Source organism: Bos indicus, chromosome 11 (genome assembly GCF_029378745.1).
Source record: "Bos indicus isolate NIAB-ARS_2022 breed Sahiwal x Tharparkar chromosome 11, NIAB-ARS_B.indTharparkar_mat_pri_1.0, whole genome shotgun sequence".
Lineage (NCBI taxonomy): Eukaryota > Metazoa > Chordata > Mammalia > Artiodactyla > Bovidae > Bos > Bos indicus.
The window spans coordinates 98,994,592-99,011,759 of NC_091770.1; the positions used below are offsets into that span (position 1 = coordinate 98,994,592).

Here is a 17,168-nt window from a genome sequence, read left to right on the forward strand (position 1 = left end):
CTGATGTGCTAAAAATGTCCAAAACCAGTCCCTGTTTCTGAGTATCTTACTTATTCCCCGGCCTCTATCATAAGGAATACGGTAGGGAATCTTTGGATTCCTGATTTGTTTTCCCAGTTCATTCGTGTAAATGAGGAGGTAAGAACTTTTTTTTTTTTAGGGATCTTCATTGCGGAGTGGGAGGGAACCTCCGTGGAGACCGAGGGGGCCGGAACGGGGCGGAGCCGGTTCCGAGACGGCCAATCATGAGCCGTGGTGGTGATGCCACGCCCCCTCCCCTCTGCTCCGCGTCCTAAAGGGGCAAAGAAAGGGCGTCCGGTCGTCCAGTTAGGTGGGCACAGACCCCCAACTGTTGGACTATACAGTACCTCGGAGCGTTCGTGAGTGGAAGGGACCCACGTTCCGCCGCCTCACGCCTCCGCTCCGCTCCATCCCCGTGGTGGGCCCCCGCAGGCCTGTGCGGCTCCTTTAAGAGCCTCCGGGTCGAACGCCCGAGGTCGCGGCGTCCCTTCAGCGCCGCGGGCCGGCCCTCCTTCCGCGCTCGGCCACCATCCGCGGCCATGCAGTTGCTTCGGGCCGGCTTGACTCTGGCCCTGGGCGCAGGGCTGGGTGCAGCTGCCGAGAGCTGGTGGCGACAGCGGGCGGACGCGCGGGCGACGCCGGGGCTGCTGAGCCGGCTGCCGGTGTTGCCAGTGGCGGCGGCGGCGGGGCTTCCCGCGGTGCCAGGGGCTCCCGCGGGTGGCGGCCCGGGCGAGTTAGCCAAGTATGGGCTGCCCGGGGTGGCGCAACTCAAGAGCCGCGCGTCGTACGTGCTGTGTTACGACCCGCGCACCCGCGGCGCGCTCTGGGTGGTCGAGCAGCTGCGGCCCGAGGGGCTCCGCGGCGACGGCAACCGCAGCTCCTGCGACTTCCACGAGGACGACTCGGTGCATGCGTACCACCGCGCCACCAACGCCGATTACCGCGGCAGCGGCTTCGACCGCGGCCACCTCGCTGCCGCGGCCAACCACCGCTGGAGCCAGAAGGCAATGGACGACACCTTCTACCTGAGCAACGTCGCGCCCCAGGTAACGCCTGCGCCGCCCCCCGCCACCACCCCCCACCCCGGCGGCGGAAATCGATGCCAACGCTCGCCTCTAAGCCTCGATTTTCCCCTTTGCAGAATGGGAGAGTTGCCGAGTTGTGCGCCCTCTAGGTCAGGCGCCTGGCCACAAGCACCGCGCGCCGCCGGCGGGAGGGATGGAGCGGTGGGGCACTGAGCACCCAGGGCTCTCTGATCTTAATCCGAGGGCCCTGGGTGCCTCCCTGAAATCAGGATGAAACTGTTACTCACCTGCCTCTTGCAGTAGCGCCGAGGAACTGAAGATAACTGTCTACATACATGAAAGTACAGGGCACGCTTCCTGGCTCTTGGCAAGCAATTTAGTAAAGAAGAGCTATAATGAGGAAAGTCTCAGCAAGACAAAGTGACCGACCCAGGGTCACACCGTGGGAGGAGACCTAGGCAGTCTGTCTAGGGGACCCTGAGCTTTTTTTACTCCATCGCCCTACCCTGCCTGCCTTCCGGGAGTAAAAGGATAGATAGGTGCCCGCAGTGGCCGTTAGGAGCAGTCACTGTGCACCCTGAACTAGCCGTCCTTCCTCTAGCCCTGTTCCCACCAGGGCCTGACACCCGCCTGGAGATGGATGGTGGGGCTCTGAGTGAGACTTGTGAGGTCCCAGCTTCTGAGCTGACTGGTGCTCACCCAGGAGCAGAGACCCCCACCCATTTGACTGGACACTGTGCTGAGGACCTGAGAGCTCAGGTGGTGGAGTCAGATTTCTGACTTTCCCTGCTGGGCTCTGCAGTTCAGACTTTGGGAGAAGGAAGGGAGAGATGGTTGAAAGAGCTGGTCTTCCCATGAGCTCCTGGGGCAGGAACAAGCCTGTTTCTCTCTGGGAGATTTGCCCTTTCATACGGCTCTTTGGGGCTGAGAAACAGCTTGGAGACCTGGGATGCTAGTTCTCCCAATCTGGGTTGGGGGCAGCTAGCACCGCTGTGAGCTGTCTGGGCCAAGTGACTCTCTTTCCACGAACCTTCCTTTCCTCTGCATGCTTTTCCCCACCCCTACCCCCCTGCTGGAACCTTCTGGCTCTGTGCTAGTGCCTGCCCCTAGGCCTGGGGCAGCCCTCTGACTACAAGTGTCCCAGCTAGTCTCACAGAAGCCCCTCTCTCCTGCCAGGTGCCACACCTCAACCAAAATGCCTGGAACAACCTGGAAAAGTACAGCCGCAGTCTGACCCGCACCTACCAAAATGTCTATGTCTGCACCGGGCCACTCTTCCTGCCCAGGTAAGGCTAGAGCTGGGCTGGCCTGGGGACAGTGGCACCTCCCGGTCACCCCACCCAGGCTCCCCCCAGGCTCTGTGTCAAGACCGCTAGGTCCCCATTCATCTGGTTTCTGGGCAAGTCTGTCCATTCCTTACCTTGAGCCCCCGATTCTACTCTACAGAGAACCTTGGGGTACCCACATCTCTGCCTGTGTGTACCAAGCCCTGAATCTGCCCTTGTTCCTCTCCTATATCATCGCTTGTCACAGCCACCCAACTCATGTTCTGCCCAGATAGCAACCCTTGCATGGGGTTCTCACCTTCCGTCTCCTCTGCTGGGGGCATCCCTTCCTGAAGCCAGCTTTGAACTCTGTCTTCCTGACGCTGAGCCTTCACTCTTGTCCCTGTGCAGCTTGCCTGGCCTCCCAGATGGAAGGACTGAGCTCCCTGGGCTTGCTGGATGATTTTTCTGCTGAGGACTGGGACGAGTGAGGCAAGGGACTGTGGCCAAGCAGCTGGCTCTGCTGGGGTCGGAACCCAGGCCCTGTCACCTAGTCTCTGGGCTTGATTTTGTTTAGTCGCTCAGTTGTGTCTGACTCTTGTGATCTCATGGACAGAGGAGCCTGGTGGGCTACTGAAGCCTGCCAGACTCCTCTGTCCATGGGATTTCCCGAGCAAGAATACTGGAAAATTGCCATTCCCTTCTTTAGAGGATCTTCCTGACCAAGGGATCAAACCCACATTGTCTTGCATTGGTAGGCGAGTTCTTTACCACTGAGTCACCAGCAAAGCCTCAGTCTCTGGGTGCCCTGGGCAAACAACCTCAACATCCTCTCCTGTAAAATGGGGATAATACCTGTTATCTACCAGATGGTTGTTTAAGGGACAGTGGGATGGTGGATGTCACCCTAGTAAGGACTCAGCACAGGCTTGCGGAGGCACTGATACACTTTAATTGGGCTGCTGAAATGGAGTGGACTCCTCGGAAACTTAGCCAGAGTCACCTGTCCAGTGTTTTGGGCACCTGCTCTGCCCCAGGCCATGTGCTGGTGCTGGGCATTCTGCTATCACATCCTCCACCTCCACAGGGAGAGACAGACATTAGTCAAGTGTCCACAAGGAGGATGTGAATGAAGGCCCGATTCTTTCTGCAGTGTTTATTGCCACCACCCACTCTCCTTGAACACAGTGTCGGACATGAGGAAACAGGGGAGGAATGAGTCTCTACCCTGCCGGAGCTCCCAGTCTCCTGGGTGAGCCAAGCAAGGCAGAGAAGCCTCATGCGGAGAGGGTGGTCCTGCAGGTGACACAAACTGGAGGTCCAATCAGGGAAGGCTTCCTGGAGGTGGTGGCCTTGGGTCTGAACAAGCCCCTGGGAGTCCTGAAAGGCCATGTGCCTGGGTCTGCTTACAGGACGGAGGCTGACGGGAAGTCCTACGTGAAGTACCAAGTCATTGGCAAGAACCACGTGGCGGTGCCCACCCACTTCTTCAAGGTGCTGATCCTGGAGGCGGCAGGTGGGCAGATAGAACTCCGCTCCTATGTGATGCCCAACGCGCCGGTGGATGAGGCAATCCCGCTGGAGCACTTCCTGGTGCCCATTGAGAGCATTGAGCGGGCCTCCGGGCTGCTCTTTGTGCCAAACATCCTGGCACGGGCGGGCAGCCTGAAGGCCATCACTGCTGGCAGCAAGTAAGGGCAGCCCCAGCTGGACTGTGGGCTTGAGGGGCTGAGTGAACTGAAAAGTCCTTATTTTTGGAAGCAAGTCTCGAGTATGTTTGTCCAGGTAACCCGTGGGAACCTCTGGCTTCACTGCTGCTTTTCTGCCATCCTGGGCCCCACAGAACCTTCAGCTGGGCCGGGCACCTGCCTGGGTAAGGCCAGGCTGCAGGGCAGCCAGGGAAATGAGGATGGCCTCCTGGAAGACAAGCAGAGCAACAGGCTGTGGTCCCATCGCCCAGCACCCCGGCCCTTGGCATATGCTGCCATCAGCAGGGTCTGGGGGGTGTGGGGAGGCACTCCCCAGGACCCTGGCCCATGGGGTATGCTGCCATCAGCAGGGTCCGGGGCAGGCGGGTGGGGAGGCACCGCCCAGGACCCCGGCCCATGGGGTATGCTGCCATCAGCAGGGTCCAGGGCAGGCAGGTGGGGAGGGGGGAGACAGGTTCAGCTTCGCCTACTGTCACTGGCCACCTGCAGGCCCTGCCAGGAAAGGGCCTCACCTCTCTGCTCCTCAGTCTCCTCATCTGTAAAATGGGGCTGATCATAATACCCACCTCCCAGGGTCAGCCGGGGAGGGGGAGGTGATGGGCAGGAGGGCCCTCGGAAGTGTGGGAGCAAGGGTTCCTGCCTGAGACTGGAAGTGCACAGTACCCGGCCCTGGCCAGGCTCCCAGGGTCAGGGAGACTGAGGCTGTCCACGTGTTTGGTCACCACTGTAGGCACCCCAGCAGGTGCCTACAAGCACAGCGTTCCATGCTGCCCAGGTGGAAGGCTCTGAGAGAAGGTTGCATCCTGTCCCCCTGGAGACAGGTGCTGGCGAGGAGGGCTGCCTTGCCCACCACGGTCAGACACAGGGAGTGGGACACGGAGCATACAGCTAAGGAAACAGGCCCAGAGCAGGGGTGGTGGGTGTCCTGGGTCAGCCAGCCTGGGAGCAGCTGGACGGGCACCAAAACCAGCATTCCTGGCTTCCAGCTCACTCTTAGCTCGTCCCTGCTGTAGTTCTGCTGTAGGGAGAGGCTGAGGGGGTGAGGGGACTGCCCCAGAAGGCTGGCTCAGGGCAGCCCCGGACGGGATGAGGGACAGGGAGAGAGCTGCAACCCCCTTGGCCAAAGGGAGGGGCTCTGGGCCCTGCTGGTGGTGAAGAGGCAGGGCCGGGAGGTCAGGGAGGTGGGTGGCTCACCTCTGTGCGGATGGTGCGGCTGCCCTGGTTGGGGCAGGTGTTGACGTACAGGTCGAAGAGGACGCTGGGCTCAGCCACCTCCAGGTTGGGGTCGGCATCCACTCCAGCTTCCAGCCCCTGGAGGCCCCCAAACACCACGAGAGCGTGCCTGCTGCCCACAGGAGGGGATCACTGGCTGCCCATCACGGCCCTCTGAATGCCACCCACAGGGCTCTCAGCGCCCCCATAAGTAGCAGGGCCCAGCCCGTTCTGCTGTGTCCCCGCCAGTCCGGTCCCCTGCTCCGTGCCCTGCCCCCTGGCTGGACCCACCTGAAGTTGGAAAGCTGGGCAGAGGCCACATCTGAGCCTCGCTCTGACGTCCCGATGGTCAGATCATAGCCGTCCTGGAAGGGGGCCTCAGCAAACACAGCACCTGCCGGGGAGGCCAGCTCACTGGGGACCCTGTTCCCCCCAAGCCACTGTCACTTGGGTGCGTGTGTGTGTGGGGGGGTGGTGGTGGCAACAAGGGAGCCACAGCCTGCATTCCTGCTGGAAAGTCAGGGATGGAGTGGGCAGAGACTGTGCCTGAGCTAGCTTGGAGAACAGCAGAGGCTGGGGAGGAAGGAACTCCAAAAATAAATGGCATACCTTTGACTCCTCTGGCCCTTTTGCCCCCATTCCCAGCCCCACGGCAGACATCATTAAAGATGCTTTGCCTCAGGAGTCCTTAAAAGCATCCCAGGCAGTGCACTCGAGGTCCAGAGAGGCAAAGGCACTTGCCCAAGGACACACAGCATGTTAGCAGGATTAGTATCCCAGTCTGACTTCTGGGTCAAGCAGGGCTCTCTGAGGTCCCCCAGACAGAGAGAAGACAGATGTTCATAGGAGGAGGCTCTGTGCTTACTGAGGCAAGAGGCCAGGCGGACTGTGTAGCCCCAGTAGAGACCAGCTTTGGTCCGAGGGTCCTGCGACGACACGACCTTCCCCCGGTAGGTCTTACTTTCTGGAGAGGAAGCAGACATGCTGTAAAGATGGGGTGAGGGGACAAGGAAGTGGCAGGAAGTGGCCCTGAGCCCGCAGGCTGGCTGGGCTGGGGACGCTCTAGGATACCTGGGAGCTGGTTCTGGTTGAGCCGCACTGTCACCCGAAGTCCAGGCTCCAAGTTCTTGTCAATCTTCACCTCCTGGGAGAAAGCCAGAAAAAACCTGCTGCTCCACCCCCACCCCCAGTGCAGGACAGCAGGGGTCACTCCTCTCCCAGACACGGGGGCATCTCAGGGGTCCAGGTCACCCTTTGTGCCCTACTCCCCAGAGCCTGGGGCCAGACCTGCTCACAAAAGACCACTCTTGCAAAATGACTACCCCATGATATGGGTGAAAAGGATCAGTCCAGGCCTGGCACAAAGCAGGAAGTATTTCTGGGATAAAATCCCAGTTTCCTACATTTTGGGGTGCTTATGTGGTCACTTAACTCCTCTGAGCCTTGGTTTCCTCATCTGTCAATAGAAGACTTTCCATAAACAGCAGCTAGTGTCACACTGCACGGGGTTGGCATGAAGTGAATGCTGACCACGTGCGAGCTGGATGAAGGACCCCTGATGTCTGTGTTGTGTCCCAATTTATGTATTTATTTTGGCCTCGATGCACAGCTTGCGGGATTCTGGGATCTTAGTTCCCTGACCAGGGACTGAACCAGTGCCCTTGGCAGTGAAAGCTCAGTCCTAACACGGGACCACCAGGGAAGTCCCTTGTCCCAATTTTGAATTTAGAATGGCTTTCTCCTTGGAGGGTTTCACATGTGTTTCTCCGTTCATCTGAGTCTGGGTATCCTGGTCTGCTTTCGGCCACTTCTCTCAGGTCTGTTCTTTTTGAGGGGAGGGGATCCCCATACATTTAAATGTTTCTGCCTCTGACTCTAGGAGACATGAGATTTAATAGATGGGAAATGAATGCTCCAATCCAGAGCTTGGCATCACACTGGAACAGCCCCAGAGAGACTCTGAACTTGATTTTGCAGGGTTTTGTTTTGGTTTGTTTTTAGCACAAAGGCTCGCTTCTGTTGATATGCTTTTCAAAAAAAAAACAAACCAGTAAATTTTGCTCCTGGCTCTATCTGTTGAGCCCTATTTTAGGCACTTCTCTGGCTCAAATCTACATCAGTGGGGGCCTGGCAGGCAGAGAGGCCCGGGGCCAGGGATCCCCTTACGTGCCCTCCAAACCCAGGGAGTGTCTGGGAAGCATGTCTCAATACCCACTCCAGTTCCTACCTTCTTCATGCCACAGTTGACAAAGGAGCCCTGGCCAGGCCGGGTGGGCCGGTCCACCACAACACCCTCTCGGAACTCAGATTCCTCATCTTGACGCATGTGGTGAGGGCTGTCCAAGGGGTTCAGGAGCCCTGCGGTTGTAGAGGGGCCAGGAAGAATCTGGGAGGTGCAGAGGCGCACGGGGGTGGCGGGGGGTGGGGCAGGTGGGTGGGTGATGAGGTTGGGAACGCTGGTCCAGGATCCAGCTCAGTGTGCCATGAGGCACAGGTCTTGCTTTCCCAACTGGACCATGAGTTCTCAGGGCCTGGAGGATGATCCATGCGAAATGGGGGTCAGGTCCCCTCCCCCAGCCTTACCTGCAAACTGCAGATCCTGATGCTTGGGGAAGAAGGCCTTTCTTAGGTACCTAGGAAAGAAAGCAGAGTTCAGGAAGTTCCCAGGGAGGCCATGTCCCGCGCAACCTGCACCGTGACCGCCCCTCCGCTCCGGTCTGGGGCGTCTGTCCTTACTGTGGACATTCCAGGTATTGCAGTATCCGGGCCAGCTGCACGCACGCCTGCCCCTTCTTGCCAACTCCCCTGAATTCCCCCTCCACAGTCCTAGGAGAGAAAGACAGGGGTCCAGCCCACAGGGTTCTCTTAGAGAGCTCTCCCACCCCAAGTATGACCTCAGCAGTGCCCCTGCTTTGCAACTCGACCCACCAGGGTGACAGTGGGGGCATTCAGACAGGATTCTCGGCCAGGCAAGAAGGCGGGGAAAGAAGTGCAGCCCAGCCAATCCTGGCAGCCCTTCCCTTCTCCCTGCACCTGCCGGGACCCTGCTGGAGGCCCCTCACTTGGCATCTTGGCCTTCTTCATCGAACACCACGATCTCATCCACACAGAAGATGGCGCAGGCTCTGGCGATCTGGCCGGCCAGGTAGGTGCGAAGCTCCGGTGACTGGGCATTGTCCAGGATAGAGCCTGGCAGAGCCACGCTCAGGGTGTAGTGCCGCCCTGGGGAGGAAAAGGGTGTTCATGGTCAGCTGGAGCAGCCAGGGCCATCTCTCCCCTCCCTTCCTCTAATCCTAGGGCCTAGAGTTAGAAAGTTTTCTTACTGGGAGGATTTTTGAAATAAGTAGCATAGATCTCAATCTCCCCAGGAAGAAAATGAACTTGGGGGTCTCCAGAGCTCCCATAAACAGGATGTACCACTAGCTATGACAGGGAGTGGTTAGAGGCATTGACCTATATTCACATCCTCTGCACCCTACTGCCTCAGTTCTCCAGGCATCAAAATGGGATAATAATGAGAGTATTTATTCTTACTGGACATCCCCAGTGGTCCAGTGGTTAAAATTCTGTGCTGCTAATGCAAGGGGCATGGGTTCAATCCCTGGTTGGGGAATTAAGATCCTACATGTTGCAGAGCAGCCTCCCCAAAATTAAAAAATATTAATAATAATTCTTAGTGCCTTTTATGGGTATAAACTTAACCAATAACCCTAGGAAGTAGGTACTACCATGATCCCCACAGACAGTCAGGGAACCTTTAGCCTAAAGAAGTCAAATACATGACCCAAGGTCACACAAAAGGCAGAACAGCTGACTTCAGAAAAAGTACCACACTTTTGCTCCCAGAATCGTCCAAAGGGAGCCACATGAGATAAAGGGCTTTCCTGGTGTCTGAGAAAGCAGACGTGCTCAGCTTCTGTCCCTGCTGTCACCACCACCACTAACAACCACTGGGCTTACAGAGTAAAATAAGGCCCCTAATACTCCCGACTAAAAACACCCGTGAAATCGGCGGGGGCCAAAGGACCGGAAAAGACCAGTTTTCATTCCAATCCCAAAGAAAGGCAATGCCAAACAGCTCAAACTCCCACACAATTGCACTCATCTCACACACTAGCAAAGTAATGGTTAAAATTCTCCAAGCCAGGCTTCAGCAATACGTGAACGTGAACTTCCAGATGTTCAAGCTGGTTTTAGAAAAGGCAGACGAACCAGAGAGAATTTGCCAACATCCGCTAGATCATCGAAAAAGCAAGAGAGTTCCAGGAAAACATCTATTTCTGCTTTATTGACTATGCCAAAGCCTTTGACTGTGTGGATCACAATCAACTGTGGAAAATTCTGAAAGAGATGGGAATACCAGACCACCTGACCTGCCTCTTGAGAAACCTGTATGCAGGTCAGGAAGCAACAGTTAGAACTGGACATGGAACAGACTGGTTCCAAATAGGAAAAGGAGTACGTCAAGGCTGTATATTGTCACCCTGCTTATTTAACTTATATGCAGAGTACATCATGAGAAACACTGGGCTGGAGGAAGCACAAGCTGGAATCAAGATTGCCGGGAGAAATATCAATAACCTCAGATATGCAGATGACACCACCCTTAAGGGAGAAAGTGAAGAAGAACTAAAGAGCCTCTTGATGAAAGTGAAAGAGGAGAGTGAAAAAGTTGGCTTAAAGCTGAACATTCAGAAAACTATCTGGTCCCATCACTTCATGGCAAATAGATGGGAAACAGTGGAAACAATGGCTGACTTTATTTTTCTGGGCTCCAAAATCACTGCAGATGGTGATTGCAGCCATCAAATTAAAAGACGCTTACTCCTTTGAAGGAAAGTTATGACCAACCTAGACAGCATATTAAAAAGCAGACATATTACTTTGCCAACAAAGGTTCCTCTAGTCAAGGCTATGGTCTTTCCAGTGGTCATGTATGGATGTGAGAGTTGAACTATAAAGAAAGCTGAACGCCAAAGAATTGATTCTTTTGAACTGTGGTGTTTGAGAAGACTCTTGAGAGTCCCTTGGACTGCAAGGAGATCCAACCAGTCTATCCTAAAGGAGATTAGTCTTGGGTGTTCATTGGAAGGACTGATGCTGAAGCTGAAACTCCAATACTTTGGCCACCTGATGCGAAGAGCTGACTCATTGGAAAAGACCCTGATGCTGGGAAAGATTGAGGGCAGGAGGAGAAGGGGACGACAGAGGATGAGATGGCTGGATGGCACCACCAACTCGATGGACATAGGTTTGGGTAGACTCCAGGAGTTGGTGATGGACAGGGAGGCCTGGAGTGCTGCGGTTCATGGGGTTGCAAAGAGTCGGACACGACTGAGCAACTGAACTGAATACTCCAGAATTCTGGGGCTGACCAAGGAGGAAAGATACAATTTGTTAGGGTAGATGCAGATGTACAGAAGGACACAATGTGGGATTAGAAAAACCAGGTCCAGAAGTGCATGGATTAAGCAGCCTCACTTCTGTAAAATTGTATCTATATACTTCTTTCCCTGGATAGAAGTGGGTGTTAACAGCTGGGGGCTTCCCTCGTGGCTCAGGTGGTAAAGAATCTGCCTGTAATGCAAGAGACCCAGGTTCAAAACCTGGATCCCCTGGAGAAGGAAATGGCAACCCACTCCAGTATTCTTGTCTGGAGAATCCCATGGACAGAGGAGCCTGGTAGACTACAGGCCATGGGGTCGCAAAGAGTCAGACACAACTCAGCAACTAAATAAGACAACACACCAACAGGCAGATTGTGATTTGGGGAAATAGATCTGGATGGAAATGTGGCATAAAAATGGAGAGTGAAGTGACCTAGCAATATGGAATATACAGTTTTGTAAGAAATTAAAATTTGTGTATAGAATAGCAGTTGCAAATATTCAAACAATAAAGTCTGGCTAAAGGAGCTTAAAAACAAGTATAATCAGCCATTACAATGATGAGGTTCTAGAAGTTATGATATATGACACTTACCCTCCAGAGAACTGAAATCCACCTAAGTAGGAGGTTAGGGCTCAGCTTTTTGGGTCCCTCCCATTTTCCAAGCCTCAGTTTCTCCATCAGGACAAGATGTCTGGGCCCAGTGGCCCCTAAGGGCCCTTCCGCCCTTCTCTGCCCTGCCCAGGACCCGGCTCGCTCACCCCGATCCTCGCTCTGGGCAGCTGCCTCTTCCTCCTGTTGGCGCTTTGCCTGTTGCTCCTGCGCTCGCTGCCGCTCCAGTTTCTTTGTCATCTTGAGATCCTTCCACTTCTTTTTCTCCTCTTTTTCTGGATAAGAGGACAATTGGTGGAGGGAAGAGTGACTTGGAGGTGGGAAAGACTTGGAACAGCCCAGGAGGTGGTGTCCTCTCAGTAGGTCAGCCTGGGGACTCCAATGCTGCCTAGAGAGCAGCCAGAGAAGCCTTCCAGGGCTTCTGGCCTCCTCGTCCCCATTTTGGGTACTAGTAAGACCTAGAGGGGACAAACCTGGTGGCTTTTCCCCAAGATTCAGCTGTGTACTGATGGGCAGTGGGGAGGTAAGCACAGACACTTAGCTCTCCAATGGGCCCACCCCCGCCAGGGCCCACCTCCACCCCCTAGTCCCTGACTTACTCTGTTGCTTCCACTTCCGCCACTCTACTCTTTGGCCATGTTCACCCTGGAGGAGTTGGGGGAGATACAGGAGTGAGGCTGAATGGTCACACCTGAGCTGGGGCGGGGGAGGTGTTCCCACTTGCTGCTCCCCAGCTGTCTCCTCTGTTTAAATGAGCTGTTGCTGGTTAGTGCTCAGTCGTGTCCAACTGTTTTGCGGCCCCATGGACTGTAGCCCACCAGGCTCCTCTGTTTGTGGGATTCTCCAGGCAAGAATACCTGAGTATTTCCTTCTTTCCTTTCTTCCTTCAAGAATTCCTGCCATTTCCTTCTCCAGGGGATCCTGCATTGGCAGGCAGATTCCTGACTGTCTGAGCCACTAGGGAAGCCCCTTTAAATGAGGGTAGTGAGGAAACGAGGGGCACCCCCCCACACACACACACAATACTGCCCAAGAGAGAGCGTCAGGAGGGCAGGGACATGTACCCCCAGTGCCTGAGACCATAGCTGGAACATAGTAAGCATTCAGTAAATTGTTAAATGAGTTCCTACTGGAGAGAAGAGGAAAGAGGTTCAGGGGGACAGGACTTGCCCACTGCCGCCCTGGTTATCAGAAGAGATACGCCATGAAAGGGCTCGGGAAGGAGCCGGGTCCCGCCTTCCGAATCCGAACCCCGGGCAGAGTTGCCACTAAGGACTCCGGCAAGGTTGCCATTGGCCATAAGGCAACGGCAACCCAATCCAGTACTCTTGCCTGGAAAATCTCATGGGCGGAGGAGCCTGGTGGTCTACAGTCCATGGGGTCGCGAAGAGTCGGACACGACTGAGCGACTTCACTTTCACTCCGGTAAGGTAATGAGTTACCAACGCTGTCCCGGCTCCGCTGCTCATCGGCACAGGGGTTACTGAGGCCACAAGCAGGCAACAAGCTCGGGGACTCCGGCCGCGGAGCAGCGACGAGCCTGGAGCTGGGGGGGCGACTCGGCCCCGCCACGGGGCCCCACGCGGCTCTATCTCTTAACCCCAGCCCCGTGCCCTGCCGCAGGGCTCGCACATCCCTCCACCTACCGGACCACAGGGCCGCTTCCTCGCGCGCTCCGCCATGTTCGCCGAACGCCGTAGGCCCCGCCCGGCCAATCAGACTCACCCCTTCCGGCAACACCTACTTCGAGCCGTCCAATCGGAGACCCAGAGGCGCGCGTGGGCGTGGCCTAGGTGCTGTGAGGTTCGAGCACGTGGACAGGGGAGGGCTGGAGGTGCTGGATGGGCTGCCTATGGGCTGATGGGGGGTCGGCATCCGGTGAGCTGGCGCTGGCGCTGGTGTACGGACCGGGGGGCGGGGGGGGGGGGGGGGGGGGTTGATGTTTAGCTCATCTCAGGCCTGAGTGTCCCAGTGCACAGAAACTTTGGACTACCAGAGCGCTGCCCTCCGGCTCGGGTCGAGCACGGAAGTCAAACATCAGCTTGGTTTTGTACATGGAGTCTTGGGGCCCGAAGCTGGAGTGTGATTCAGAGCTGGCAATAATTAAATCCAGTTATAGATTCGCTCATTTACTCTCTTTTAATTATTACACTTTATTAGAGAATAGTTCAGTTCAGTCGCTCAGTCGTATCCGACTCTTTGCAACCCCATGGACTGCATGCAGCACGCCAGGCCTCCCTGTCCATCACCAACTCCCGGAGTTTACTCAAACTCTGGTCCATCGAGTCGGTGATGCCATCCAGCCATCTCATCCTCTGTCGTCCCCTTCTCCTCCTGCCTTCAATCTTTCCCAGCATCAGGGTCTTTTCAAATGACTCAGTTCTTTGCATCAGGTGGCCAAAGAGAAGACTTGGGTTTACCAAAAATTGAACAGATAGTTCCCACAGACTTTCCCCTCAGTTTTTGTAATTAACATGTTGCCTTAAGGTGTACATTTGTTACAGTCCATGAACCAGTATTGATGCTTTGTTCATAGTATAGGATAGGGTTCTCTCTTTGTGCTGTACATACTGTGGGTTTTGGTAAAATACCTAATGGCATATATCTATCACTGCCATGGAATTCTCCAGGCAAGAATACTGGAGTGGGTTGCTGTTTCCTTCTCCAGGGCATCTTCTTGACCCAGAGATCAAACCTGGGTCTCCTGCATTGCAGGCAGATTCTTTAGTGTCTGAGCCACCAAGGAAGCCCCCGTCATTACAGTATCATACAAAATTGATTCACTGCCCTAAAAAATCTGTGCTCCACCTATTTTCCCCACTCCTCAAGCCCCTGATAACCACTGATCTTTTTTTTCTAACTGTTCTTATAGTTTAGCCTTTTCCAGAATGTCATATAGTTGGAATCAAACAATATGCAGCCTTTTCAGACTCCCTTCTTTTATTAAGTAATACATATTTAAAGTTCCTCCCTAGCTTCTAGTGGCTTGATATCTCATTTCTTATTACTGCTGGATACTATTCATTGGCCTGATATCTCATTTCTTTTTAGTGCTGGATACTAGTCATTGTATGGATATGCCAGCATGTCTATCCATTCACCTTTCAAAGGACATTTGGTTGTTTCCAGTATTTGGCAATTATAAATAAAGCTGTTATAAATATTCATGTGCAGGTTTTTGTGTGGACCTGCCTTTTCAGCTCATTTGGATAAACAGCTGGACATCTGATTGCTGGATCCAACTGTTAGACTATGTTTAGTTTTGAAAGAAGTCACCAAACTGTCTTCCAAAGTAGTTACATTCCATTTTGTTACATCTCATTCCTACCAGCAAGGAATGAGATAGACTTTCCTTTTTAAATGATAAATTTGAGTCAATAGTCATTCAGTCAACAAATATTTATCAAGCTGAGCCTGTTTTGAGGCAGGAACTCCTGGCAGTGGTGACTGCCAGGGACACAGTGGTCAGCAAAAACAAATATTGATCTGGAGTTTACAACCTAGTAGAAGAGAGATTAATTTCTAATTCAGTGTGTGTGTTAACATTATAAGGGTGATTGCGTTTACTTCACCATTCCCCCTCGCCCGTATCTTAATGAAATGCAAACTCATTTACACATCTCAAGTTGGCTGAGGTTACTCAGTCCAAGACTTGAAACCTCTGTAGAGTCACAGATCTGAGTTAAGGACAGATTCTAGATTGGTTCATGGGCTATGAAACCTTTGGTCAGAGTGGTTCTCATCTTGGAGAGACAGCAGAGTGAGCTGGTGGCATGAAGCCAGACCTTAATTCCCTGCCCAGGAATTGAACTTTTTGAATCTGGGGGGTGGGGGGTGGTCATGGGAATGCTGGAATTTGCAGTCAGCCAGGCAGAAGTGTTTCCATCCAGGTGGCCTGGATGGAGACCAGGAATCCCTGCCACCAGACCAGCAAGGGCTAGAGGCTATTTTTCCCTGGCTCTTGTCTCCAGTGAAATATTTCACCGGAGGCCAAAACTGTAAAAATGGGTACAAAGTTTATTATTAGAGACACAGCACAACAAGCGGGAGAACACACAGAGAAACCGTTTGCTTAGTTAAGAAAGAAGCAAGACAGGGGCACCTGGAGAGAAAGCGTGTGGGAATCTCCCCTAATGAGGAGGAACCAGAAAAAAGGTGGTTAAAAAACTTATATAGGACAGCTCTTCTGGGTCTTTGTTTACCTTTGGCCAGCAATCTGATTTATTTTTCCACACCTGACCTGCCCTAGGCAACATGTGTGCACGACTTTTTTCCAAGATGGATTTCAATGCAGAGGCTTTTGGGAGTAAAGAAGCACTACTTATTATGGCCTGGCATCCCCTGACTTTTGACCCCCTGGGAGCCTTTCTGCCCGTGTGCAGTCTCTCCCTTGCCCCAAGGATGGGAAATACCTGGCCTCTTGATTCGTTACTCAAACAAGGTTTAGTTGCTCTCTGTTCCTGCTATGACTGTTAAGGTGTCCTCAGGAGAGAAAGCCTGGCTATATATCCTGTTTCAGTTGTTACTCCCATTTTGGAGAGCAAGCAGGAGACTGGTTGTAAACATCTAACCTGGAGCCCATCTGTCTCCTGTTTCTGAAAATGCAAACAAGGGGTATACGTGTATATGTCCAGCTTGAAGTCCACTTTTTTCCTGCCCCAAGAAATGTAAACAGGAGCCTTATTGCAAATACCTAGGCTGGGACCCATCTGCCTTCTGCCTCAGTTCCATCCAAGAAATCCTTTTTTTCTGTCTTTCTTTCTTCCTGCCTGTCTGGCTTCCTTTCTTTCTTTTAAATGGGCATCTTTATTCATCTTAATGATGATTAGCTGGATCATGACTAGAGAGAGAAGTTTATGAAAAAAAAACAAAAACCACCTTAGTACTGAAAACTATTAGCATAATTTCTCCTCTGGCTCTGGAGGACCTTCTTAGCACCAGTCTATGTGCACTACGGCAAAGGGGCTCCAAGCCTGCGCCTGTGAATTGTATTGTTTCACAATCTTGACTTTGGAACAGTGATAGTAGTGCAAAAGCATTGTTTAGAAAGGGACAGTGGAGTGTCCTATGTCACAACACCAATATGTTCCAAAGAGCAATTCTCTGACACCAAGTGGGTGTCCTAAGCTTCGATTCAATTCTGACAAGTTGGCACAGATCTCGTAAGTTAAGGGAGCCCATAAGATTGCCTCCCACTTCAGATGCCAGTGGCAAGTGGGGTGCCCACTCACCCACAACTTCTGCCTAGCTGACTGCAAATTCCAGCATTCCCATGACCACCTCATGGGAGTGGTGGTTTTGACCCCATTCAGATTCAATAATTTGCTGAAATGATTCACAGCCCTCAGGAAAGCGCTATACTTACAGTTTTATTTTTGAAGATACAACTCAGGAACAGCCCAATGTAAGAGGTACATAGACTAAGGTGGAACAGTGGGCATGGAATTTCCATACCCTCTCTGGATGGGCTACCCTACCAGCTCATTGAGGTTTTCACCAGCCCAGAAACTCCTTGAGCCTCATTGATTCAGGGTTTTTTTCTTATCTTTAAAGAAATTTTTTTATGTGTTTATTTTTGCTTGTGCTGGCTGTTTGTTGGTGCGCAGGCTTTCTCTGGCAGTGGCGAGTGGAGGCTACTCTGTAATTGTGGTACACGGGTTTCTCATTGTGGTGGCTTTTCTTTTTGCCGAGCATATGCTCTGGGGTGCAAGGGCTTGAGGAGTGGCAGCTCCCAGGCTCTAGAGCACAGGCTCAGTAGTTGTGGTATGGGAGCTTAGCTGCTCTGTGGTACGTGGTATATTCCCAGAGTAGGGATCAAAACTGGGTCTCCTGCACTGGCAGATGGATTCTTCACCACTGAGCCGCCAGGGAAGCCCTTTTCTTTAATTTTTACAAATTAAAAAAAAAAAATTATTTGGCTGTGCCGGGTCTTAGTT

At 53.3% G+C, this 17,168-nt stretch overlaps 2 protein-coding genes across 3 annotated transcripts; one reads left to right on the forward strand and one right to left on the reverse strand.

Annotated features, from left to right (window-relative positions):
* Positions 1-283: 283 nt before the first annotated feature.
* ENDOG (endonuclease G) lies at positions 284-4,071 on the forward strand. Its single transcript, XM_019970981.2, has 3 exons — positions 284-1,067; positions 2,223-2,332; positions 3,724-4,071. The coding sequence occupies exons 1-3, from the start codon at positions 561-563 to the stop codon at positions 4,004-4,006; spliced, it is 900 nt and encodes a 299-aa protein (XP_019826540.2). The 5' UTR covers positions 284-560; the 3' UTR covers positions 4,007-4,071.
* SPOUT1 (SPOUT domain containing methyltransferase 1) lies at positions 3,241-13,002 on the reverse strand. 2 transcript variants are annotated; one of them, XM_070799397.1, is made up of 12 exons: positions 12,879-13,002; positions 11,832-11,877; positions 11,382-11,507; positions 8,295-8,454; positions 7,969-8,058; positions 7,816-7,865; positions 7,460-7,590; positions 6,304-6,376; positions 6,098-6,196; positions 5,524-5,626; positions 5,215-5,362; positions 3,241-4,228 (listed from the first exon to the last, which is right to left on the reverse strand). In XM_070799397.1, exons 1-12 carry the CDS (start codon positions 12,912-12,914, stop codon positions 4,160-4,162), a joined length of 1,131 nt encoding a protein of 376 aa, XP_070655498.1. In that variant the 5' UTR covers positions 12,915-13,002; the 3' UTR covers positions 3,241-4,159. The 2 variants fall into 2 exon arrangements, with proteins under 2 accessions (XP_070655498.1, XP_070655499.1); XM_070799398.1 differs by lacking the exon at positions 12,879-13,002 and adding an exon at positions 12,675-12,798.
* Positions 13,003-17,168: the final 4,166 nt, after the last annotated feature.